We start from the raw sequence: 25,952 nt of genomic DNA, 5'->3' as shown, positions 1-25,952 counted from the left end.
GGTGAAGAAGTAGCATGGTTATTTAGTCTGATGTATATGTGCATGATTCCATATGTTTAAAAATGTTCTTACATTTAGCTTTTATTTTGTTCCAATTATGTATTCCTTTTTATTGTTAAGTGCATTATGAATGTAAGATAGCCACAATCCACCAAATGTTGAAATATTCATAAACAAAATGTGCAGAAAGAAAACTGTGCCTTCTGAAGAATTTGTCTCTTGGAGCCCTCCTACACCACTGCCACCTATTATCAGTTTTTCTTTCTTTTCTTTAGTGAGTACAATAAACCTCCTTTAAATTACATTTTAAATATAAATTTTATTCATTAAAATTGCTATAAATTATATATATGAAATTATTTCAGTATTAATTGACACTTTTTTGTGAAATTGATTGGGTATTTTGTTTTGAAATTCATATTGTTTTCCTTTTCATTAAAATTAGTGGAATGTTTGCTCATTTAACTTCTTTTCACTTAGCAGGTTTTTGAGAAATGAATTCAAGTTGTTAGGGGACAGATGTTCTGATATTTTTGTTTGTAACAATTTAGCTATTATATAACAATAATCATGGGAACTAAAAAGTGAACTCTTTCCCCAACCTGCAAATACATTAAAAAGTTAGAACTCCACCTGGAAAAAACTGGCAGTTATAATTCATATATGTCTGTTGGTCAAGTGTAAAACTGCAAAGTGTTTATTAAAATAGATACTTAAAACCAGTTATCTGATCTGTTAGTTTTGGTTGTCAGTGTTCAGTACTGTTTGTTGGTAGTCATCAACCAAATCTTTCCCTCTTATGACCTCCTTGTTGTCCTGGGACTACCCTGAATAACACTCCCTTGCAGTTAGTGTTCTGGACATGATTTAGGTCCTGCCAGTGAGAGGCACTCCCATGATGCTTAGAATGTGAAAGGGAGATAGAGGCCGGCCTACCTGTCCTGGTGATGGGTATGGGAGGGTTCTGCAAAAATGAGCCTTCATAGCTGCGAGAACCTGCTTTCCACAGTATGTTCACCAGCTCCACGGGACACTTCAAGAAACTGACAGCAGTTTCTAGACCTCTACATCTCAGTTACAGTGGTATGACTGTGAAGGTGATTTTGAAGCCCAGCAGCAGTGTCTTGACCTTAACTATTCCAGCCCCTTCCAATGATTTTGTAATCCCCTGCATAATAGACCTTTCTTCTTGAAACAGTTTGAGTATTTGCTATTTTTTGCACTGTGCTGTGACTAACTTCCACCCCTGCATGTGCATGCACATACACACACCCCATGTGAATTTTAGGTCTTGTGGGATTGTCAGTGAAAGCTTCCTGGCCATAGGATGGGCATATAATGAGCCTCATTAAGGGAACATGATGTACCTTTGGACAGTGCTTCTTCCAGGAATATGACCCAATCAGGGGTTGAGTTCTTTTAGGAGAATGATCTCTTAATGGAGGAATCTACTTCTTAGATTGCAAGAACTAAGGTCTGTCTAAATCTGGAGCTGCTAGAATGCTCTCCCTGAGAACAAAGAAGAAGACAGTAGGGTTAATAGATGATGAATGGGAGAGTAATGATAATTGCTGAACCCCTAGATCCAGCCTTGCCTTGAAGCCACCTTTTGCGTTTCCCACTATGAATGCATATGTACATACATATGTACATGTGTAATTATATATATGTATGCATACATACATGTGTAATTATATATATATTCTTACTTAATCTAGTTTGAGGTAGGTTTCTGTCACTTATATCTTTAAAACTACTGCCCATTATAGTATTAACATACCCATTTTACTGACATAGAAAATCAGTCTCAGAAAGATTCTCAGATGCTTATGGTAGTAAAACTATTAATAGTAAGGGAAAGAGCCAATGTTTGACTGCAAGCCTATTATCTTAATAGTTATGCTATGCTGCTCTTAAGGATTTCACATTCTAATAGAGGAAATGATCACGTGAACAGAAACTTGTAACAGTTGTGGCAAGTGATACAGTACAGACGTATAGAAAGTCCTATGAACATGTGGAACAGGGAGAAGTTAATTCTTTCCAGGAAAGCTTCAAAGGAGAGGTAAATTTGAGCTGAGTTTTGAAGAATGAATTTCCAAGCAGATGAGATGAGTTTTGGTGTTATATGAATAAGAGCCCCTGAATCTAAAAATTTTGATATTTGTATCATTTGTCTATTGGTGGAGCCCACTTTTTTAAATCCCTCTCTCATAAAAATCCAGTAGCAACAATAACAGCCACCCCCATATCAGTTTCATTGATAAAGTTACTTTGGAGAACACAGCTTTGACCTGTAGTCCCTATTATGCTTCCTAATACTTTTCTCTTGAATTGAATTGGCTTACTCACACTGAGGTGGAGGAGCTCAAATAACTCAGGGCTTCTCCTCTTTCAACTACAGTGCCAGAGCTTGTTTCTATAAGCAACATTTAGAAAAGAGAAGACTGCTTGCATCACAAGGAGGGCTGTTCTGACAGCAAGAGAAGGGAGACTGCTGCATATGCATTTATCCTTCTCCAAATCCGCCCATCAGATATATCATCCCCCACGTCGGCCACTGTATGCACCTCCTCTGTAGGGAGAATGAGTGAAGGGAGAGGAAAGAAGCTCTCTTCCTCAAAGGTCCTATTTTATGGATTGAAATAAAAATTTAGGGAGAGAAAAAAATTGTTTTTCCTAGCCTGGAGTGTTCAAAAATGGAAATTAATTAATGAATGGCACGGGTAATGTTTCTAAAGATTGGTGAGAAAGGAAGTAGCAGGGAAGACCCGGGGAGAACAAAGTTGAATCCATACTACAGTTCTCTGTCCAGGAAATATCTATACAGTATGTTTTATGGGCCAGAAATTATTTTAAATTTGGAGGTTTGAAAGGTGAATAAGATGTGGTTTTGAGGGAAACTCAATGAACAGTTGCTTTCAATATAATAATACACTGTTATTTAGGCACCTTTGGATACATACAACAGAAACTAACTCTAGAACTTTCATTGGTGAAGCTACTAACATGAATAATTACAGATTAATTTTTTTTAGGAATTTCTAATTTGATTAAAAAAGAGGCGGTTGTTATTATTGTAAGGGACTTGGGCACTGAAAAAAGAAAACTGATTTACTGCTAAATTCAGAAGAAAAAAATTTAAAACTCAGATTTTATAACGATTCTCCTTTGAGGGACCTAATTTTGCTTGACAGTATGTTTTTTATTTCTTTAACTGATCAGTATTCTTAGTAAATTCTGCCTCTCTGTTTATAATTTATACACTGCTGCTTTATCACAGCTTGCTTTTCTGGTTTGCACAAGAGTTGGTAAAATCTATCTATGTATTTGTGAATCTATGTATCAATCATTTATCCATCCATTCATCCATCAGCAAATAAATTGGTATAACTTACTTTTTACCAAAGAGAATAGAATAATTAGATTATAATATTTCCTTAAATAGAGCAAGCTTATAATAACAGTATTATTTATATATATATTAAGTACAAGACACTCAACTGTGTCTAAACTAGAGATTCTCACTGGTGGCAATTTTGCCTCCCCAGGGAACATTTGGCAATGACTGGATATGTTTTTGGTTGTCACAACTGGATGTGTGTATGCTACTGATATATATTACCTAATATTTTGTGTTTGACTTAATTAGCATGATGTTTTTGAGAGTCATCCATGTTATTGCATGTATTTCTTTTCCTTTCTATTGCTGAGTAATGGTCCATGGTATAATTAGACTACTTTTTTTTTTTTTTTTTTTTTTGCACATTCATCTGTTGGTGAACATTTGGATTGCTTCCAGTTTTGGGCCTTTATGAATAATGTTGCTTTGAATTTTCAGATACATGTTTTGTATGGACATAAGTTTCCTTTCTTCTTGGGTAAATACTTAAGTGAGAGGAATTACTGGGACACATGGTAAATGTGTATTTAACGCTATAAGGTACTGTGTACTGTTTTCCAAAGTGGTTGTACCATTTTACATCTCAGTGTATGAGATTTCAAGTTGTTACACATCCTTGTCAACACTGAGAATTTTCACTCTTAAATTTTTAACACTTTTGTGGGTATGTAGTATTACCATATTGTGCTTTAACTTATATTTTTCTGATGGCCAGTGTGGTGAACATATTTTCATGTGCTTATTCATTATTTGTAGATCTTCTTTGTGAAATGTCTATTAAAATATTTTGCCCATGTTAATTGGGTTTTATGTCATTTAATTATTGAATTGTGAAACTTATTTACGTATTCTGGATACAATTCCTTTATTGAATATATGTGTGGCAAAAATGTTTTCCAAATATATGGCTTACCATTTAGTCTCTCTGTGTCTTTGGAAAAAGCCAAAGTTTTTAATCTTTATGAAGTTGATATTTATTATTTTTCTTTTATACTTTGTTCTTTGGAGTGTCTTAAGAAATCTGTACCTAACCCAATGTCACAAAGATTCTATGCAGTGTTTTCTTCTGGAATTTAAAAGTTTTAATTCATACATTAAGATCTATGACCTATTTTAAGTTGATTTTGTATATGATGTAAAGGAAGAACTGAAGTACATTTTTTCCAAAGAGAAATCCAGTTGTTCCAGCACCATGTTTTTCCTCCATTGGGTAGCATTGGTAACTTTTGTTGAAAATCAAACTATACTACAAATCTGCAGTAATTCAAACAGTATGTTACTGGCATTAAAATAGACAAGTAGACCAATGGAACTGAAGAAAGAGCCCAGAAATAACACCCTGCATATACAATCAACTAATATTTGCCAAGGGAGCCAGAGCACTCAATGAGGAAAGGATAGTCTCTTTAATAAATGGTGTTGGAAAAAACTGGATATTCAGAAAAATAAAATTGAACCCCTATCTTATACTACTCACAAAAATTAACTTGCAGTGGATTGAAGACTTTAACATAAAGCCTGATACCATAAAATTCCAAAAAGAAAACATGGGGAAGAAGCTTCTTGACATCAGTCTTGGCAGTTATTATTATTATTTTTTGACATGTCACCAAAAGCACAAGCAACAAAAGCAAATATAAACAAGTTGGATTACATCAGACAAAAAAGCTTCCACACAGCAAAAGAAATAATCAACAAAATGAAGGCAACATATGAAACAGAGAAAATATTTGCAAACCATATATATATTAGATAAGAGGTTAATATCCAAAATATATAAAGAACTCATACAACTTAACAACAACAACAAAAACAAACAACCCAATTAAAGAATGGGCAGAGGAACTGAGCAGACATTTTTCTAAAGAAGAAATTCAAATGGCTAATAGGTACATGAAAAGATGCTCAACATCACTAATTATCAGAGAAATGGAAATCAAAACCACAATGAGATACTACCTCACACCTGTTAGAATGGCTGTCATCAAGAAGAGAAGAGGTAATAAGTGTTGGCAAAGATGTAGAGATAAGGGAAGCCCTTTACACTGTTGATGGGAATGTAAATTAGTTCAGTCACCATGGAAAACAGTATGGAGGTTCCACAAAAAATTAAAAGTAGAACTACCATGAGATCCAGCAATCCCACTTTTGGGTATATATATCCAAAGAATGTGAAAACTGGGTATCCAAAAGATGTCTGCACTCTTATGTTGACTGCAGCATTACTTCACAATAGCCAAGATAGGAAAACAACCTAAGCATCCATCAATGAATGAATGGTTAAGAAGATGTGGTATACATATACAATGGGATATCATCCTGCCGCAAGAAAAAAGAAAGTGCTACCAACTGCGACAACATGGATGGACCCTGAGAATATTAAGCTAAGTAAGATAACCCACATAGAGAAAGAAAAATATTTTATGATATTACTTATATGTGAAATGTAACAAGCTGAATTCATAGAAAAGGAGAGTAGAATAGTGGTTACCAGGGGCTGGGGTATGGGGGAATCGTGTAGATAGTGTTAGAGGGTACAAATGTGCTACTAGTAGATAACTAAGTTCTGGAAATCTAATGCACAGCATAGTGACTGATCTTTTCCCTTTCTTGATGGTATTACTTACAGGGAAGTTTTTAGTCTTAATGAAGTCAGTTTATCTATTTTTCTTTCATCACTTGTGCTTTGTGTCATATCTAAGAAACCATTCCCTAATTTAAGATCATGAAGATTTACACTTCTTGAGGTTTGTAGTTTTAACTCTCATATTTATGTGTTTGATCAATTTTGAGTTAATTTTTGTGTATGTTGTGAAGTAAGGGTCCAGTTTCATTCTTTTGCATGTGGATATCCATTTGTACCAAGACTAGTTGAACAGGCTGCTCTTTCCCTGTTGAATGATCTTGGTGCTCTTCTTGAAAATCAACTGACCATATGTGTATGAATTTATAATTGGACTCTCAATTCTATTCCATTGATCTATATGTTATTCTTATGCTAGTTCTACACTGTCTTGATTGTTGTTTCTTTGTAGTATCATTTCTTTGAAATTGAGAAATACCAGTCCTTCAATTTCTTTTTCTTTATTTTAGAGATTGTTTTGTCTCTTCTGGATGCCTTGCATTTCCATGTGAATTTTAGGCTTAACTTTACCATTTCTGAAAAGTCAATTAAGATTTTGAGTTGAATACACAGATCATTTTGAAGGTGTCTTATTCTGCTCTGGCTGCCATAACAAAATACCATTGATTTGGTGTCTTAAACAATAGGAATTTATTTTCACAATTATGGAGACAAGAAGCCAAAGATCAAGGTACTGGCAGGATTGGTATGTGGCAAGAAATCTCTCCTTGGGTTGTAGATGGCTGCCTTCTCACAGTGTCTGAACGTGGTGGGGGTTGGGGGGTCAGTGGGGAGAGGGAGAGGAGAGAGACAGAGGGAGGAAGAGAGATTGAGAGATCTTCCTCCTCTCAAAAGGCCACAGTTCTATACCTGATTAGACATGACTTCATTTAACCTTACTACCTTCTAAAGACCCTAGCTTCCGATATAGTCACACTGGGGTTCGGGTTTCAACATGTGAATTTTGTGGGAACACAATTCAATCTATAGCAGGGAACATAACATCTAAATAATATTAAGTCTTCCAATCCATGAATATGGGATATCTTTCCATTTATTTAAAAGTTCTTTAATTTCTTTCAACATTGTTTGTAGTTTTCAGTGTATAAGCCTTGTTCTTCATTTGTTAAATTTTTCCCTAGTATTTTGCTCTTTTTGATTACAACTGGATTGTTTTTGTAATTTCATTTCAGATTTTCATGCTAGTTTATAGAAATAAAAGTGACTTTCGTATATTGATCATGTATCCTGCAACCTTACTGAAGTCACTTATTTGTTCTAATAGTTTTAGAAGATTCCTTAGCATTTTTTAAACATTTTTTATTGATTTATACTAATTTTACAGTGTTGTGTCAAGTTCCAGTAGAGCTGAATTTTTCAGTTATACATGAACATATATATATTCATTGTCACATTTTTTCTCTGTGAGCTAACATATGATCTTATATATATTTCCCTGTGCTATACAGTATAATCTTGTTTATCTAGTCTACAATTTGAAATCCGAGTCTATCCCTTCCCAACCCTTGCCCCCTTGGCAACCACAAGTTTGTATTCTATGTCTATGAGTCTGTTTCTGTTTTGTATTTATGTTTTGTTTGTTTTTGTTTTTTTTAAATTCCTTATCATTTTTATATATAAGATCATGTCATTTGTGAATATAGTTTTACTTCTTTCTTTCCAAGCTGTTCTTACCATTTAACTCTTTTGTGTTTTGTTCTTGTTATTCCTTTCCTGCCCCCTTCCTCTTGGATTATTTGTTTTTTTTAGATTTTATTTTAATTCTCCTGTTGAATTTATAGTTTTTTTTAAATTGAGGTGTAATTGAAATACTGTATTATTTTCAGGTGTACGACATAGTGATTTGATACTTGTATATACTGTGAAATGATCACAACAGTAACATCCATCCCTATACATAGTAGTTATTACATTTTTTATAGGGTTGCCCTATGGACCATAATTACATTTATAACTTTCACAGTGTGGTTATCCTTCTATAACTATATAGTCATATAGTTGTACGACTATGTGGTTATATAGTTCTATAACTCTAGTTATATGTTTCACTTAAAAGATAGAAATTTTGTAATCTTATAAACTCATTTCTCTTCATCCTTTATGTTATAATTGTCATACCTGATACATCATTACATTAAAACTTCATAAAACAGTGTTGTTATATTCTTAGTTTATACTAAGTTGATGACTCAGGATGAGGGCTAGCTATGTCAGAATGACCAGCCATATGATTAGAGGGTTATGTTTTTGAGCCACGTGATATTAACTTGACCTCTGGGGAGCAGAGGGGAGCCAGATACTGAGTTCAGTCACATGGACAATGATTCAATCAATTGCACTTACATAATGAAACCTTTAAAAAAATATGGACTCTGAAGCTTGGATGAGCTTTTCTGGTAGGCAAGACACTGCATATTGTCACACACTGATGTGCTGAGAAGGTGGTAGATCCTGATTTCATGGGGAGAGGACAAGAAAACTTCATATTTGGGACCCTCCCTGCCTTGACCCAATCTTACGCATGTCTTCTTTTGGCTGGTTCTGATTTATATCTTTTTTTTTTTAATATGGTAAAGCTGTCATCATAAATATAGTGCTTTCCTGAGTTCTGTGAGTTGTTCTATTGAATTATTAAACCTGAAGAGTTAGTGGGAACCCCCAGATTTGTAGTGAGCTGTTCAGAAGTGTGTGTGGCTTGGAGACCCCTGAAATTGTGTCTGAAGTGAGGGCAGTCTTGTGGAGGATTGTGTCCTAAACCTGTGAAGTTTGGCTCAACTTGAGTAGTTGGTGTTAGAAGTCAGTGCAACATTTCTAATAACTTGAGGGATGCTGAATATTGTGAAGGCTACATTGTTACTTGTCTGTATGTAATTGCCTTCCTTTAAAGAGGGTTGAGGTTTGTTAACTTACTTGTGAATCATCTTGATCTTTTGGGGGGATTGATTTAGCATTTTGTTAGGAAGGTGGTCTTCACTCTAAAAACATGATTCCTACCACTAAAGCATGACATCCAGGTGGAGTTGTCCAGCAGGGAGGAAATGCAGATCAGAAGTTCCTGTCTTTGCTGGAGATCTAGATTTGGGTGTCCTCAACTAGCGGGTAGTCAGTGAAGAATCTCAGACTGGATTTGTAAAGCCAGTGCAAACACAGCTCTAGGGAGCTGAGAGCTTACACCTGGTTACCATGGAGAGTGCTTCAGTGGTATGGGTGGTTCCTGCATGGTGATCAGTTGAAAACTGAAGCATGATTACAGTTTAATTTTTAACCTAACAGGGAGGTGATAAATACCTCTTCAGTAAGCATAGGGTGCACTGTCACACTAATGTATCACCATACATCACCGTGTTCCAGGAATCAGGAAACACCCTGCAAAGTGGACAGATGAAACAGTGCATACCTTTCATTGGAACAGCTGGTAGGGCAGGGCAGGGGTAGACAGAGGCATGCTGAGTGAGTCTCCTGAAAGGCAGTGAGTGGGAGCTAAGGGTGAAGGTTGTAGAAAGTGCCTTTGAAAGGAAGAAGAGGGAGAAAGGGAAAGACTAGGGTGGAGCCTGAAGTAGGGACAAGAGGAGAAAATTAATAGGGATAAAGCAATTGAGAGAGTTGGTACAAAAAGATAGATGAAGAGTGAAGTAAACAGTAGGTGGCAAGAGGCCAATCTGAGAGGAGGAAGCCAGGTCAAAGAAAGAAGGAAGAGAAAAGAAAAGAGGGGTACAAAACAAAAGAAGAAGGCAGTCAAGAAAGTCTGAATACTGAATCAGAGAAGGGAAGAGGAAATAGATAATGAACCAGGGAGTGAAGAATGAGAGAAAGGCGGCAAGTAGAAGGGAGAGAGAAAGAACCGCATCTAGGTGTTCTGAGTGCAACTGCACTTCCAGTGGCGCCCTCATGGAACACGACTCAACTGCTCCGGGAGATGGGAAAGGGCATCCTGCAGCAAAAGTCTTAGACATTAGCCTGAGTCTGGGTCAGCTCCAGGGCTCCCAGGAAAGAGGAGAGGCTAGGGTGGATCGACAGGATCACTGTGCACCTCTTTAACAGATGCAGGGGCGACCCAGGGATGCACAGAGGTCCCGGAGGAACTAGGGCCCGGGAGAGGCTGGTACCTGCTTGGGGGCGAGATGGTGCGGAGAGGGCACTGAAGCTAAAAGTGGCCAAGAAGCAGGGCGTCCCAAATCAGAAGGCCTGGCGGAAGTGAGAAGTGCCTGGATGCTGAGCCCAGGATCAAAGGAAGGTTGCAGGGTTGGGTGGAAGCCAGCAGGGAGTGCAGGAGTGTAGGGAACCAGATGGGGTGGGGAAATCCTGGCTTGGGATGGTCTGAGGGTGGGGGCTGCGTGGCGACCACACAGAGTGTGTGTTAGGGCAGGATAACAACCCTGGCTAAATCGTCCCTGTGGTTTTCTATTTCCTAGTCTCAGAAGTTGCAGCATCAGAGGTTGATGGGTGAAAAAAAATATATCTACGAAGGGCAGTTAAAGGAGGAGAACAGTGGCAGGTGACGGAGAGGGCGGGAGTGCAGGCGAAGGCACGAATATGGGATAATGGAAGGGCTCCACCAAAGCCTTCGTCCACTCTCCTCCCTGGCTGTTTTTGCTAAGTGCCAGCCCTGCGAAAGGGGCATCGGTGCTGGGTCGAGCCAGGGCGGGCTGGCTGTGCTGAGATGGGAGGCAAGATGGAGGGGCGGGAGCCAAGGCCGAAGGGGCGGACACGGGGTGGCGTCTAGCTCTCCATAAAGGGGCCGTGGGGGCCGCGCTCTTCTCTGCGCGGGCGGTGGCCTCAGGCTGGGAACACGGCGCGATGCCTGTTCTATGCCAGCAGAGCCCAGTGCTGGCAGGCAGCGCCGCTTTGGCTGCCCTGGGGTTGCTGGTCCTGTACCTCGCAGAGCCCTCTGGTTACGGGAAGCACTCGGAGACCCTGATGCCCGCGGCTATCCGGCTGCCCGCCCGCGCCGCCTGGTTCCTGCAGGAGCTGCCCTCCTTCGTGGTACCCGCGGGGATCCTCGCTGGGCAGCCGCGCTCTCTTTTCGGCCCGCCTGCGACTGTGCTTCTGGGCCTCTTCTGCGCACATTACTTCCACAGGTAGTGTTTTCCCCTGCGGGTGCCAAGGGAGGCGCACTGCCAGGCTCCCGGTATCCAAGAGCGCAGCTCCAGCGCGCACAGAGGCTCGCAGAGGGGCTCGCACGGGCGGCTGCAAGGAGCGCAGAGTGCCGCGCGGGAAGCACCTGGCGGGGCGGGGACTGCGGGAGGAGCACGGGCAAGTGGAGAGGCGATCGTGGGCAGACACCGCCTTCACTCTCCACAGCCCGTGCGCGTCTTGGGTCCACTTTAAATCCTCTGACGGCTCAGGGTGAAAGAGGTAGAGCCGGGTGGGAGACGAGCTGGAAAGCTCAGACGGTTGAGGCAGAGCTGTTGGCCCAGACGGTTCCCTCTCCAACTCCCCTCGGTCCCGCGTCACTTGTGGTGTCTCGCTCATCACCCTTTCTCTTTCTTCCTTCACTTTTTTACTCCCCCCCCCCCCCCCAGGGTTGTGGGCGGGCTGGTTCTGGGATCTTGAGGGAGTCTAAGTATTGGCATCTCCCAAAGGGAACTCGGCACAGAGGGATTGGATCAATTTATTTTGGCAGGGAGATGGGCAGAGCCAGATCGCAGGCTTCAAGGTGGGAAAGAGAACGTAGGGGAACCCACTGGCCTGAGCAAAAGCCTCACTTCTCAAGGCCCACCGGAAAGGGACTGCGCTCACCACCAACTCCTTTTAAGTTTCCGTGGCACATAGGTGTGAATGGGTTGAAGTTAACCCAGAGCCCAGATGTGTTGAATAAAACCCCCAAGCTTAGGAAAACTCTGCCCTCAGTTCTGAGAAAAAAACAAAGGGCTTTCAGGATTTGGAGAATGCTCAAAAAGACTCATAGAGGAAGGAAAGAGCACATGATTCAGTTGCCTATCATACCCAGTCATTTAGCATCTGTTGTCCCATGTAGCCCCATTGTAACTTGTGAGATGCGTATTTATTGTGCCCACTTTATAGGCAAAGAAACTGAGGCTGTGTAAGGTTAAGTGACTCAGAAGATGATACAGCTAGTACCCAGCCAGATTCAAATCTAAGCCTGTGAAACTCCATGGTTCAAGACCTTTTCACTTTGTTAAGCAGACAGATACTCTGAATCCATGGAGAGAGAAAAGTTGCCAAACCAAGTCAATAACTGGAACAGAATCACAGCCTAATTTTGAGTAGGGAATTTATAGGGTCAAAAACAATCAAGGAAATCTATATTAGAAATTAGGTAAAGAATTCATCTGGAAGCTGAAAGGCATGATCCTCTCTGGTAGGGGAAAAGTGATGCCTCATTTTGGGAAAAGGAAGTGTAGAGAAACAAGTTTTAAACTGTCTTTCCTTATAATCCTTTCTTGTCCTCTGGATCTTTTTTATCAGTCGAGATTTAATATTTATGCAATTTTAACTGAATTATCACTCTTTTAGTAAGAGAATTATTGGCAAGCAATAAGAACTAAAATTTCATAAATAAATGTCCTTTCTGCAGGTATTTACTAACCATTTTACCCAGATTTAGGTGGTTCAATTTGCACCGAAAGAAAGATGTTGGATATAGGCGATAAGAGGCCAGCTTTTGATTACACTATTTTTGGAAAAGACATTTGACAGAAAAATGTGATTTTATCTGACAATTACTTTTATCTTCTAGTTAACTATTGTCTGATAGCACCATAAACAATATTTTATGAGTTCATTTCATCTTACAGTAATGTTAGTGTTTTCTAACAAGCCTATTAACATAAGTTTTAGACTTGTTTTTAAAGCCAAAAGGTACTTTGCCTCAATAAATTATGATCAGTACATTAAAAAACCGAGAAAGTAATTACTCATAAAATGAATATCAACATACTTTCCATCTTCTTCAGGGGAAAATTTAAACTATGTGTAAAGGATTTAGGAATTGATTCTTCCTGAGGGAAAATTCCCCACTGAGAACACAACTCTGGGTGAGTGCATTGTTCCTGAGGCATAAAGATGTGATGTTTGTCCATCATTCCTCTTGCGTAAACTCTTTCTTTGAGGCCATTGGACTATTGAATTTGTTTTCATTTTGAGTGCTTACAAGGTATTGCACTCTTTACTAAACACTATGTGAGTTATTTACTAATCCTCATACCAGTCCATTTAGGTAGGCACCATTAATTATCATTCCAATTTTGCAGGTGGGAAACTGGTGCAAGAAAAGGTTAAATAACTTGCCCAAGGTCACACAGTGACTAGGAGCCAGGGTTCAGACCCAGGGAGTTTGAATCCGGATCTCAGGCTCTTAGCTACCATGATAAGCTGTTTTATATTTCTTCTTGTTGCCTCATTCTTGCCTTTTAAAAACTGTATTTAGGCTTAAATTAATTTTTTTAAATTATAAAAAGCAAATGTTTACTAAATAAAAAATGGAAAGTACAAAAGTAGAAAAATTCTCATAATTTCAACACCTAAGTATATGGATTGCTAATGTTTTAGAACATTTTCATTAAGGCTTTCATTTTTCTTAGTACATTTTTATACATACTTGCTCTACTGAATATTTATAGTTCTGCTTGATTACCTTTTATAATAAATTTTTCCCACATTAGCATAGAATCTTTGTAAGTATCATCTTAATGGCTGCTTGTTATTTCATTTCATGTGAAGACAGTAATTTACCTATCCATTAATTTATAATTTTATAATAATTTAAATTAATTTTTAATATAATTTATATTAAATTGGACATTTAAATTTGCCTCTTTTTAGGGCACATTTTGCACCTAAATTCTTTTCAGAAGTCAGGACTATGCTCTTATCAGTATTCCCACAAGTAGTACAAAGGTTATGAGCAATTTTGCTTTGAGGTTTTATGAGTCATTTGGCTGGATAGTGAGGGCTCGACAAGGAAAAAGCATCAGGCTGCCTTGGCTGTATTCCCTGTCCTGTGCATAGCCATGACACAGAGTATAAGATTGAGGGACAAGTGTTCAGGAGAGCGCTGGCTCAGCTGTGACCAAGACTCTTTTGAACAATGTCCTTTGGGGACTGTTCAGAAAAGCAAGATATCCCATTGGATAGAAGGGAAAACTCTGCAATTTTCTGCATATGAGGGTGATATGCTAGAATGTGAGTTCCACAAGGATTTTTGTCTCATTTGTTCATGGCTGTGTCCTTGGTATCTAGAAAAGTTCTGGTACATAGTTGGTATTTGTTGACTGCATGAATAAACTCTACTTCTGACATCAGTATAGGCAGTCAGAATTATCAGAGAACTTGCCATTACTTAGGAATCATTGCTGAGATTGCATGGTTAGGTCAACTCAGATCATTCTCTTCCTTTCAGAATCTATTGTTGTGGATATTTGGGTGGTTTAGCTACATAGAGATGAATGCTGTGTAAGCATGCTGCTTAATCCCACAGCTAAAGTTGTTTGAAGTCAGTTATCTCGCCTCTCATTGACTTTGACTAGCTCTGGAATCATCCTTTGCCGACACTCTCTGATTTATCATTTTCTCAAGAAGCCTTGGTGTCTTTCTTATGCAACAGTCATCACACCGCCTATTCCTATGGCAACTGATTTTTTTTCCAAAACCTGGGTGTGTGACCTTCATATTTGGATGAAAAAGAAAAAAATCTCTTTTCAAAAAAGGTGACTATATTGTAACAAGTTGCTGACAGTGTGAACTTCCATGATGCACATCCATAAGCAGAGTGTAATGCACACATTAGAGTCTGAATTTAGAGAGAATTCTTCTGGCATTTAGATATTGAAAATGGTGACATTTCCTATTCAACCAAATAAAATGATGGTTTCAATAAGGGGCCTTTTTGCTTGATGCTCAGTTTGTTCTCCAGCAGCATAAAGTCTTCCCCATTCTTCAAGACTCAGATCAGGCATCACTTCCTCCAAGAAGCCTTCTCTGAGTCCTTTCTCCTTTGTAAATCTAGGTGTGGTATCATACCTTGGGCTTTCATAGCAGCCATTGTGGCCTTCCACGAGGCACTTCACACACTGGATCATAATTCTCTGTTTTAAGGAAATTTCATCCTCATCTGTCCAGACTCCTCATTTTACAGAAGCAAAGCACCAGAAGGTTTAGTTAGTTAGGGGCAAAGACAGGACTGGAACTTGTGTCTCCTGATGTGTCCTGCCAAGGCTTCCCCAATCTCTTAAGAGTTGTAGATGTCTCAGATAATCAGAAATAAATAAACCTCATGAAGGAAATTGCTCATTGGCTGAGAATCAGAATGATGATTAATGCAGACATTGGAAACCATCTAGACAAAACTCTCCCCTTATACATTGAGAAGAAAGGCCCAGGCAGAATAAACTGAATTCTTGTGGTCACTTAATCATGTGTTAAGGACATTCATGAGGCATAATTTGGGTCAATTAAGATTAACTGAAGGATTCTTTAAAATGGGGGTCAGCAAACAGTAAAAAAAGCAAGATAGTAACTATTTTAGACTCTGTAGTCATACAGTCTCTGTCATAGTTACTTAACTATACTTAACATACTCCTCTTTGTAGCATGAAAACAGCCACAGACAATATGTAGACCAATGAGTGTGGTAATGTTCCAATAAAACTTTATTTATAAAAATAGGCCATTGGGTGTATTTGCCTGTGGGTCATAGTTTGCTAGCCCCCTCCTTAAGAAAACCATGAACTGCATTATCTTTCAATTCAGCACCCTGGTAATTCTATTATAAAATTTTGTTAAATCCTATAGCAAAGCAGTGAGCATATTCTAGAAGAATTCTGCTACATTTAAATAGGAATTCAGTAGTAAACCTAATTTTCTAAGAATTCCTGAGTTCCAAGTCCTTTTATTTGAAACTTTATAGGAAATAGTAGGAGTCTTGGAGTTTACATTCTAGATAGGATGACATCATGAACACATCTGAAAAGTATACAGCCATGTTTGCCAACAATGTAAACAAGCATTAGACATCTTGACCACTTTTACCACATTGAAGAAAGGACTAACTTCTTTCTCATTTTAAATCTAACTTAATGTCACTTAAAAAGCACAAACAAGATAAGGAAACAGTAATCCAAATTGGTGAAGTGATGTGTATGAGGTCACAAGGGAGGAAGGGGCAGAGTCCCTGAACCTAGGTCTTTATCAGAGTTCCACATGCTCAGAACTGTGCTGGGTCCCTTGGGAGCACACAAAAGCAATTCACTAGCTGGTGCTTGCCCTCCAGGAGGCAGGCAGAAAACCCCACCATAGTGTGCTTGACACTGGTGTGAAAGTTTGGTGGTGGCAATGTCAGTGTGAGGCCCAGGACAGGCGGGAAAATGCTAATTAAGGGACATGTGGACCTAAGAGGGGCCACGGTCATGACTCTGAACATGCTAAGGTCTCTGGTGCCTGTCTGTGTTTGAGCAGATGAGTGGGTGGGTTTTGAGGGAGCCCAATAAATGGCACCCTTCTTCCCCATCCAGATTCATAACCAGCTGAGACACAGACCCAGGAATTAGGCCACTAGAGAAAAATTACCACCCTTATTAGTGGTAAAGCTAGTTTGGAGCACAGGACTGACATTTTGGATCCTAACACTGTCCCTCAAAAAGTACTCAGCAACAGTGATGGCTGAATACTGCAGGCCTTTCCCTCTGGTGCCTGTTGGGAAAAGACAGCAGAATGAGAGAAGGACTGAGCTGCACACACCCCTCGAGAGGTCCTGCTTTCAAATTTACCAATCAGGTAGTTCACGTCTCCTTTCCTGAGGAGGGATGAGTGAAGGAGAGTGGAAAGGCTCAAATGAAGGGCCTTCAGCAAGCAGGAGGGGGAACATAAATGTTTTCTGTTATTAGATAAGACTGTGAAAGTTGTCTACCTGTTGATTTTTGCCAGAGCCTGGCAACTTGGTTCTGAACCTGGGACACTTCCCATTCTGCTTTCTGACTCCTTGCCACAAATGGCAAAGGGGATATCAAAGTCTGGACTCAAGTTATTTAAAAAGTTGCTGCGCTCAACCCAGCAGCCTTTAAGGAGGCTCAGTTCATCCTAGGAGCTCTAAATTTTAAAACCCTCTGAACTGGGGCCAGTAGTGCAATTTGCCTTCCATTTGGTTATGGAAGGAGAATAAGGGAAGGGGAGACCAATATTTATTGGGCTCCGGGTGTTCCAGGAATAATTATGTTACGTATTTTACATCAGCTATCTCATTTTGTCCTGGAGACAATTGCTGTTATTATTAATGCAATTTCACAAGTGATTGCACTCTGTCTGATTTCAGTGATTGGAGGGAACAAGTGGGAGTGATGGGCAAGCGCTTGAGCTGGTCCTCAAAGGATGGTCTATTCCCAGATTTGTGGGTGAGAATGAGGTGTTCAGTCAGGGAAGAAGGCCTGTTTGGTGATCTATGACTTAAAATTGCCCTGTGCAACATATGTACTATGTCTTAGAATACCTTTCCTCTTTTTAATACCAAATATCTTTTGTCTCTGTAACATAATATCTGGTCCTACCATCCAAACTTTTAATCAGGTCTGGGCCATTTTCAAAATTCTTCCATTATACTTGCTTCATATTGTCAAGGCTAATCTAAAAGTTACTGTGAAGAGAATAAGGCAATTTTCCTTTGACATTTTTCCTACTTGACCATGAAAAATCTCCAGATCCTTTTCTGTGTATAGACTCTCTCTCTTGCCTCTCTGTTCTCTTTTAACGGCAGTACTTGGTCTCACATCAGTTTCTCAGTGAATGTTCTTTACTTGCCCAAGTTACCTATCTGATAAATAGATCTAAATACTAGAGTATTGAGTTTTTTGTTTTCTTATTATTGAATTTTGAAAGTTCTGTAAATATTCTGAATTCAAGTTCTTTACCAGATACATGATTTGCAAATATTTTTCCCAGTCTGTGTGGCTTGTCTTTTTCATTCTCTTAACTGTGTCTTTTGAAAAGCAGAGGTTTTTAAATTTTGATGAAGTCTAATTTTTCTATTTGTTTTCATTCAAATAGATCTAAAAAATCTTTGCCTAATCTTAGGTCACATGGGTTTTTTCTTATATTTTCTTACAGAAAATTTATAGTTTGGGGTTTAACATTTATGTTTATGATCCATTTTGAGTTAATTTTTACATAGGGTTAGAAATGTGAATCAAAGTTCTTTTTTTTTTTTTGCATATGGGTATCCAGTTGTTCCAATATCATTTGTTGAAAGTACTTTTCTTTCTCTAATGAAATTGCTCCTGTACCTCATGATATAAACAGATACTTTGCTAAAGAAAATAGAATGTGAAAACATGCTCAACACCATTAGTCATTAGGGAAATGCTGATTAAACTACAATGGGATACCAGTGTGCATCCACTAGAGTGGCTAAAATTACAAAGACTGACCAGACTAAGTTCTGGTGAGGATGTGGAAGAACTAGCACTCTTATACATTGTTGAAGGGAATGTAAAATGGCAACCACTTTGGAAAATGTTTTGACAGTCTCTTAAAAAGTTAAACATAAATCTACCGTGTGACCTACCCATTCCATTGCTAGCTATTTTTCCAAGCAAAATAAAAGCACATGTCCATACAAAGATTTGTATACAAATGGTTTTAGCAGCCTTATTTGTGGTAGCCAAAAACTAGAAACAGCTCAGATGTTCATCAGCAAGTGAATGTGTAAACAAACTGTGGTATAAACATAGTAGAATACTACTTAGCAAAAAAAATGAATGAACTATTGATGTGAGCTACCAACAGTGGATAAAACTTAAAATAATTATTCTGGGTAAAGGAGCCAAGCAAAAAAGAGTACGTACTTTATGATTCCATTTATATAAAATTCTATGAAATTCAAACTAACATATGGTACATGAAGTACATCAGTTCTTTTCTGGGGACAAAGGGAGGGACAGGATGGGATTATGGAGGATATGAGCAAACTTTAGGAGGAGATTTACATGTTCACTATTTTGATATCATAAAATTTATCAAATTGCACACTTTAAATATGCACAGTTGATTGTTAATTATACCTCAATAAAGCTAAAAAAAAAAAACTATAAGTAGGCCTATGAAAAAATTGTATGTATGTGTGGCCCTGTGTCACAGAATTATTCAAACTTTCTGTGAAGCTAATCTGACAATGTTTAACAATAGCTGAAAAACTATTCACTTTTTTTCCCCCAGGAATTTAATTTGGGGGAAACACCCAAGGGAAGTAGTCCAAAAGAAAGAAATTGATTAACACAAATTTATAGTGTTACTATTTGCAACTGTAGAACACTGAAAGTTACTTAAATGCTCCATTACTAAGGGCTGATGTAATAAATATGATTCAATATTATATATACTTCAAAAGTATTAGTCTCTTGGACTATATCTGTGACAGAAATAAAGATATAAAGTCACTTAGTGAAAAAATAGTACACAATAAATTGTTCTCAAAAAGTCCACATCAACATGTATGAATTAATACTGATAATGATTAGAATATAAAGTGATATGAATAGCTAATACTTTGGGGTTGCAGATTTTATGTAGTATTTACAAAGTGTTTAACGGTATAACTCCCACTAATAGAACAAATAATACTGATGTTACAAGATTTAAAAAGTTACCTTGCAAACTGACCATGCAATTAAATACCAACAGAGATCAAGACATTTCTACAAGTAGGGGTTGCTTTAAAGGAAAAGTCACCATTAATGTGTAAGATTTCCTCCACTAATCCACTATGACATCATTAACTTCTGAAATTGTCTTTCATATTGATCCTTTGAGTTATGATGTTGAAGACCCCTGAAAATGCAACCATGTTACCTGGTAAAGTATCAATATGCAAACATCTTTTTAACATCTGTAGAATCCGTGGGGATGTTCCTGTCTTACTTTTGGTAATGGTAATTTATGTCTTCTTATTTCTTCCCCTAATCTGTCTAGCTAGAGTTTTATGAACTTCATTGATCTTTTCAAGGAACTAGATTTTAGTTTCATTGGATTTCTCTATTGATTTCGCTGTTTCCTATTTGTTTTCTGACTTGATATTTATTACTTCCTCTTCCTCTTTGGGTTGGGTTTAATTTACTCTCCTTTTTCTAGTTTCTTAAGGCAGAAACTGAGGTTATAGATTGACCTCCTTTTTCTGATTTGGCATTGATTGCTATAAGTTTCACACAAAATACTGCTTATGGCATCTCACAAATTCTAATATGTTGTTTTTATTTTTAATTCATTTCAAAATATTGCTATTTCTCTTGTGATGTCTTCTTTGATCCATGGGCTATTTGGAAGGGTGCTGTTTGGTTTCCAAATGTTTAGGAATTTTCCAGATATTTTGTTATTAATTTCTAATTTAATTCCATTATGGACAGAGAACATACTTTGTATGATTTAAATCCTTTTACTTGTTGAATTAAAACCTGTTTTATGGCCCAGAATTTGGTCTATCTTGGTAAGTGTTCTCTGTAACCTTGAAAAGAATGTATATTCTGCTGAAAGGAGTGTTCTGAAAATGTCCGTAGGCTAATTTGGTTGATAGTGCTTTTCAAATCTTCTGTGTCTTGCTGATTTTGTCTACTTTTTCTGTAATTGTTGAGAGAGGAGTATCAATATGTCTGATTAAAATTGTGGACTTGCCTATTTTTCCTTACAGTTCTGTCAGTTTTTGCTTCATGTATTTTGAAGCTCTGTTACATAACAGATAAAAAGATGCATAAACTCTGATGTGTAAACATTTAGAATTGTTATGTCCTTGATGAATCGACTCTTTTATCATTATTCCTTTATTATCATTACGTTTATTCCTGGTAATATTCTTTGTTCTGGAATCTACTTTTGTATAATATTAATATAGTCACTATGGCTTTCTTTTTATAAGGGTTGACATGGTATAATTTTTTCACCATTTTACTTTCCATCTATCTCTGTGTTTAAATTCAGTGTATGTTTCTTGAATGTAGCATATGGTTGAGTCTTGCTTTTTGTCAATACTGACAATCTCTGCTTTTTAACTGGGAGTGTTAGAATGCTTATATCTAATGGTATTATTTATGTAGTTTGATTTAAATCTATCAAGTTGCTATTTGTTCCTATTTGTCTCTCTTATTTGTTCCCATTTCCTCTTTATCGTCCATCTTTTGGATATAGTGCTATTTTATTCCATTTTATGTTTTTTATTATTAACAATAACTTTTGTTAGTTTGATTAAAACTTTAAAGCATGTACCTTAAATTTATCACTGTTTACTTTCAAGTGATAATATACCACTTCATGTATAGTGTACAGATATGAAATAATGTAATTCCATTTCTCCTTTATGCTATTGTTATTTGTTTTATTTATACACATGCTCTAAGAAGCTTCAACATATTGATGTTATTTTTGTTTGAACAGTCAACTATCTTTTAAAGAGATTGAAATTATAAAAAAGTGTGTATTTGCCATTTCTGATGCTCTTTACTTTGGATGGGGGTTGATCTTTATTTCTATTGGTATTATTTTTTCTTTTGCCTGAAGAATGTCAATTTTTAGGACAGTTTTTTCATATTTTGAATATCTGAAAATGTCTTTATGTCTCCTTTGTTTCTGAGGATATAGAATTCTAAATATAGTATTCTAGATTGACAGCTATTTTCTTTTAGTACTTTAAAGATGTTGCTCCACTGTCATCTCGCTTGCATTGTTTTCAGAAAGAAAGCTGCTGCCCTTCTTGTCTTTGTTCCTCTGTACATAACTCTTTTTATCTGGCTGCTTTTAATATTTTCTCCTTATGACTGGTTTTGAGCAATTTGATCAGTATATTCCTTGGTGCAGATTTCTTCATGTTTCTTATGCTGGGGTTCTTTAAACTTCTTGGATCTGTGGGTTTAAAGTTTTAATTAAATTTGGACAACTTTTGTACATTATTCTTAATTTCCCCCCTTCTCTCTCCTATTATTCAGGGTCTTCAATTATATATCTTTGAGACCCACATGTATGTGAAATTGTCTTGCAGATCACTGACACTTCTTTCTTGTTTTTATTTTTTTTTTTCAGTGTGTTTCTTTTGGATAGTTTCTATTGCTGTGTCTTCAAGTTTATAATCTTTTCTTTTGTGATGTTTTATCTATTGTTAATCCTATCCTGGGGTATTTTCATCTCAGACATTGTAGTTTTCATCTCTAGAAGTTTGATTTTGGTCTTTTTTTTCTATCTTCCATGTCTCTACTTAATTTTATGTACATATGAAATACAGTCATAATAGCTGTTTTAATGTCATTGTCTGCTAATTCTAACATTTATATAATTTCTGTGTCAGTTTTGATTGATTATTATTCTCATTATAAGCAGTGTTTTCCTGCTTCTTTGCATGACTGGTGATCTTTGATTGGATTGTCAGACATTGTACCTTGCTGGCTGTTGGATATTTTTGTATTCCTATAAATATTCTTGAGCTTTGTTCTGGGGTGCAGTGAAGTTACTTGGAAATAATTTGACCCTTTTAGCTCTTGATCTGATTTGTTAGGTGCTCGTAGAAGAGTGCTAGTGCAGGGGCAAATTAATCCCCTCCTGAGCTAAGCCTTTCTGAGTACTCTACTCAATGTCCCATGTAGTATGAATTTTTCTATCTGGCTGGTGGGAAAGGGCTCAGTTCCTGACCATGTATGAGCACTGGGCACTGGTCCTTTTAATCTTTTTGAGTAGTCCTTTTCTCATACAACTGCATTAATTAATATTCTACTGAATACTTGAGAAGGACCCTCTGCAGGACTCTGCATCTCCCTCCACTTCAGTACTCTGACCTAAGAATTCTAGATGTCTTGATTCCTGGAATTTCAGTTCTGTTTCCTTAACTCAGGAAACTCTAGCTTCTTAACTCTAGCTTCTGTCTGGAATCCCCTTTCCTGGGAAGAGAAATTTTCTCAAAGCAGTAAACTGGGTTATTTATAAGGCTCACATCATTTTTTTCTTGTCTATAAGTGATTCTTGTCTTTTATTGCTTACGTCCAATATTTCATGTAATTTGTCTTGTTTATATTTTCATTTTCCAGCATGGAGGGTAAATCCAGTTCCTGTTTCTCCATCTTGACTGGAAGCAGACATCCCTCCAATGGGCTTTAGCTTTTATCTTTGCTGATTGATTATCTACAATACTGGTTGACTTGACGTTGGTAGTCTCTGTACTCAGTGTTATGCCTAAGTCCATTGGTTTGTGTTTCTAAACTTTCCACCAGTTTGTCTGGAATGTCTCTTAGACAGCTCAGTCTATAACAAAACACCATAAACTGGATGGTGTATCAACAACAGAATTTTACTTCTCACAGTTCTCGAGTCTGGAAGTCTGAGATCATGGTGCCAGCAAGGTCTATTTCTGGTGATGTCCCTCTTCTGGGTTACAGATGGCTGACTTCTTGTTGTATCCTCACATGGTGAGGAGAGAATGAGCTAGCTCTCTGGCCTCTCCGTATAAGGACACTAATCCCATTCATGAATGTTCTATCCTCATGACTTAATTACCTTCAAAAGGCCACATCTCCAAAAACCATCATAATGGGAATTAGATCGCAACATATGAATTTTGAGGAGACATACATTGTGTGTAAGAATCTTCTTTGTTTTATTGCTTTTTCCATTCTCAAGCTTAATGTGCAGTGACCTTTGGGTCCTGTGTTACAAGTTTCTAAACTTGTGGAGAGTTAAGCAAGATGGGAGAATGGTGGCTTTCTCTCCATGTGTCCTCTTGTCTCCATGTAGCTTTGGCTGGCAAGGTGGCCCTAAGGCTGCAGCATAGGGAATAGAGTGTGGGAAATACCAGCCAATGCTTACAAATGACAGGCCTGAAACTTTCACGTAGTAAATTCTGCCACAGAGACCTCAGAAAACGCCTTTTCTTTTCTTGTCAAAGTGAACAATGGAATGGAAATGTGGGAGGGAGATGCACTGAGGTGGATGCACCTTTGTTCAGGGCTGCTGAGTCCCAGGACAATATTTAAATGAAAGTGGAAACTCCTTAGAAGTCTTCAGTTTGATGGCAATATCTAGGCCTTAGATAGCTGTGAAGAGTTGCTTGTTTCCAAATGACATCAGAACCCTGTAAAATGGGGCTGCAGTATAAAGCCAAACAGCAAGAATTAGAAAATCACAACTTTGTTTTTGCAAACAATGAGAAATAGAAGAGACAAAACTGCAGCTTAGAGAAATGACACATTTGTATCCAACAGTTGAACATGCCTTGTCCTTAGCTTACCTTGGTCACCTTGCTCAACTTTGTACTTCAAGCTGAAAACCACCGCTTGTTGCCACTTACAACTTATAAATTTGGTCATGACCATTTAATATGAGTGGCTGAGCAAGTGTATCTATACAAGGCAAAAACCCACCCCAAATCAATCAACTTAACAAAAAAGAAAAGGTAAACTAGTTACTCAAATTTATCTTATTAATCAGGCAAATAGGTTGATCTGGCTCTATTTGTTTACTAAGATTTTGATCTTCTAGGATATAAGTAAATAAATAAATAAGCAAATAAACCCCACAAATAAATGAGGTCAGTGGTCTGTAGCCTGTCTCTTGTAGGAGGTTGTACCTCAGTGATGATTACTCTTTCTGTCACTCAGAGGAATCCTCAAAATTTCTTAAAACCTTGGTAATTCATTGGGTGCTCAGACTGAACTTCTACTTTGATGTAGAGGCAGGAAGACAGAGGAAAATTGAGTAAGTGAGCAGTTCCAGGGTCTCCCAATACTAGCAGGACACAAATATGAAGATAAAAAATATGTATATAAACAGGAAACTTTAAAATGGTATACTGTATTTTAGGTCTTCATGAGCTAATCATGTCAGTGTTCTTCACAATTTTAATATATCTACTGGATTATGACCACCAGATAATTCGCACCAGATGACATCTGCAAGGGGTTGTCAATGGGACTTGTCTGTTCTCACTTCCAGGGCATCAGAGAAAGATGGAAGGAAGTCCCAGGGACCTTTGGGGAAAACTTTGCATTGAATTTTTCCCATGGTACAGCCCTTAGTAGAAAATGATCAACCACTCTATTGCAGGAAAAAAATGTGGTTTTATTGAATTGAGCCCCCTTTTAAAAAATACTTGATGTGGCAGTCTAATTTCTCTGTGTGGGCATAGCCTTTGGAGAGACCAAAACATCTGGTCAATGTCAGCTTGAAAAAGTTAGTTCAGTTTGCCATTGGAGGTTATGATCTCAGTGGTTTTCACCCTGGCTGCACATTAGAGTCATCCAGGGTGTCTCTAAGTGCTGCAGATGCTCAGGATCCTATGCCTAACATTCTGATTAATTTTTCTTCAGTATACCTCTTCCCCTTTAGCATCCCTGAAGCCCCTAAGGTGATTTGAATATGCATCCAGAATTGGGAGCCTCTGATGTAGACAATGCACATGCAGCTGACTTTTTATTGTTATTTTTCACAATGACTACAATGGAGCAAAGTGCTCAAGAGCATAAACTCTGGAAATAGCTCCACCTGGGCTTGAGTCCCAGCTGTGATATTTCATAGCTGTGTCAATTTGGGCTAATTTAATGTCGCTGTGCCTCAGTTTCCTTATCTGTACAGTGGGGATAATTATACTAATACCTGTCTCCTAGGGTTACTATAAAGATTAAATAAGTTAATATGTGCAAAGTGCTTAGAACATTGCCTGGAGCATAGTAAGCACTATATAAATATTAACTGTATATGGTCCTTTCCTGGCAGTTCTTTTACTGGATAACTGAACTGAAATTAATTTCAATGGCCTAATATTACTCTAACAAGGTGTATTAGTTCCCTGTAGCTGCTATAATAAATTACCACAAACTGGGTGGCTTAAAACAACAGATGTTTTTTCTCTCATCATTCTGGAGGCCAGAGTCTGAAATCAAGATGTCAGCAGGGCTCTGTTCCCTCTGGAAGCTCTAAAGGAAAATCTGTTCC

At 37.8% G+C, this 25,952-nt stretch overlaps 1 protein-coding gene across 16 annotated transcripts in view; it reads left to right on the top strand.

Annotated features, from left to right (window-relative positions):
- SRD5A2 (steroid 5 alpha-reductase 2) overlaps window positions 1–25,952 on the top strand; it is an 87,238-nt gene that overhangs the window by 37,565 nt on the left and 23,721 nt on the right. For 3 of the 16 annotated variants that reach the window (XM_074378687.1, XM_074378688.1, XM_074378689.1), the window contains one exon: window positions 5,624–5,791. The exons of 8 other annotated variants lie outside the window; for them this stretch is intronic. In XM_074378687.1, coding sequence (XP_074234788.1) covers window positions 5,680–5,791 — 112 coding nt within the window. In that variant the 5' untranslated portion in view covers window positions 5,624–5,679. Of the gene's footprint in view, window positions 1–5,623; window positions 5,792–10,728; window positions 11,126–25,952 lie in introns of those variants that run through there. 5 more of the 16 variants (XR_012511848.1, XM_074378683.1, XR_012511847.1 and 2 more) reach the window with 5 other exon arrangements.

The sequence above is a fragment of the Camelus bactrianus genome, chromosome 15 (genome assembly GCF_048773025.1).
Source record: "Camelus bactrianus isolate YW-2024 breed Bactrian camel chromosome 15, ASM4877302v1, whole genome shotgun sequence".
Classification (NCBI taxonomy): domain Eukaryota; kingdom Metazoa; phylum Chordata; class Mammalia; order Artiodactyla; family Camelidae; genus Camelus; species Camelus bactrianus.
Note: the sequence above shows the minus strand (reverse complement) of the source record. Positions and strands in the feature narration are given on the sequence as shown.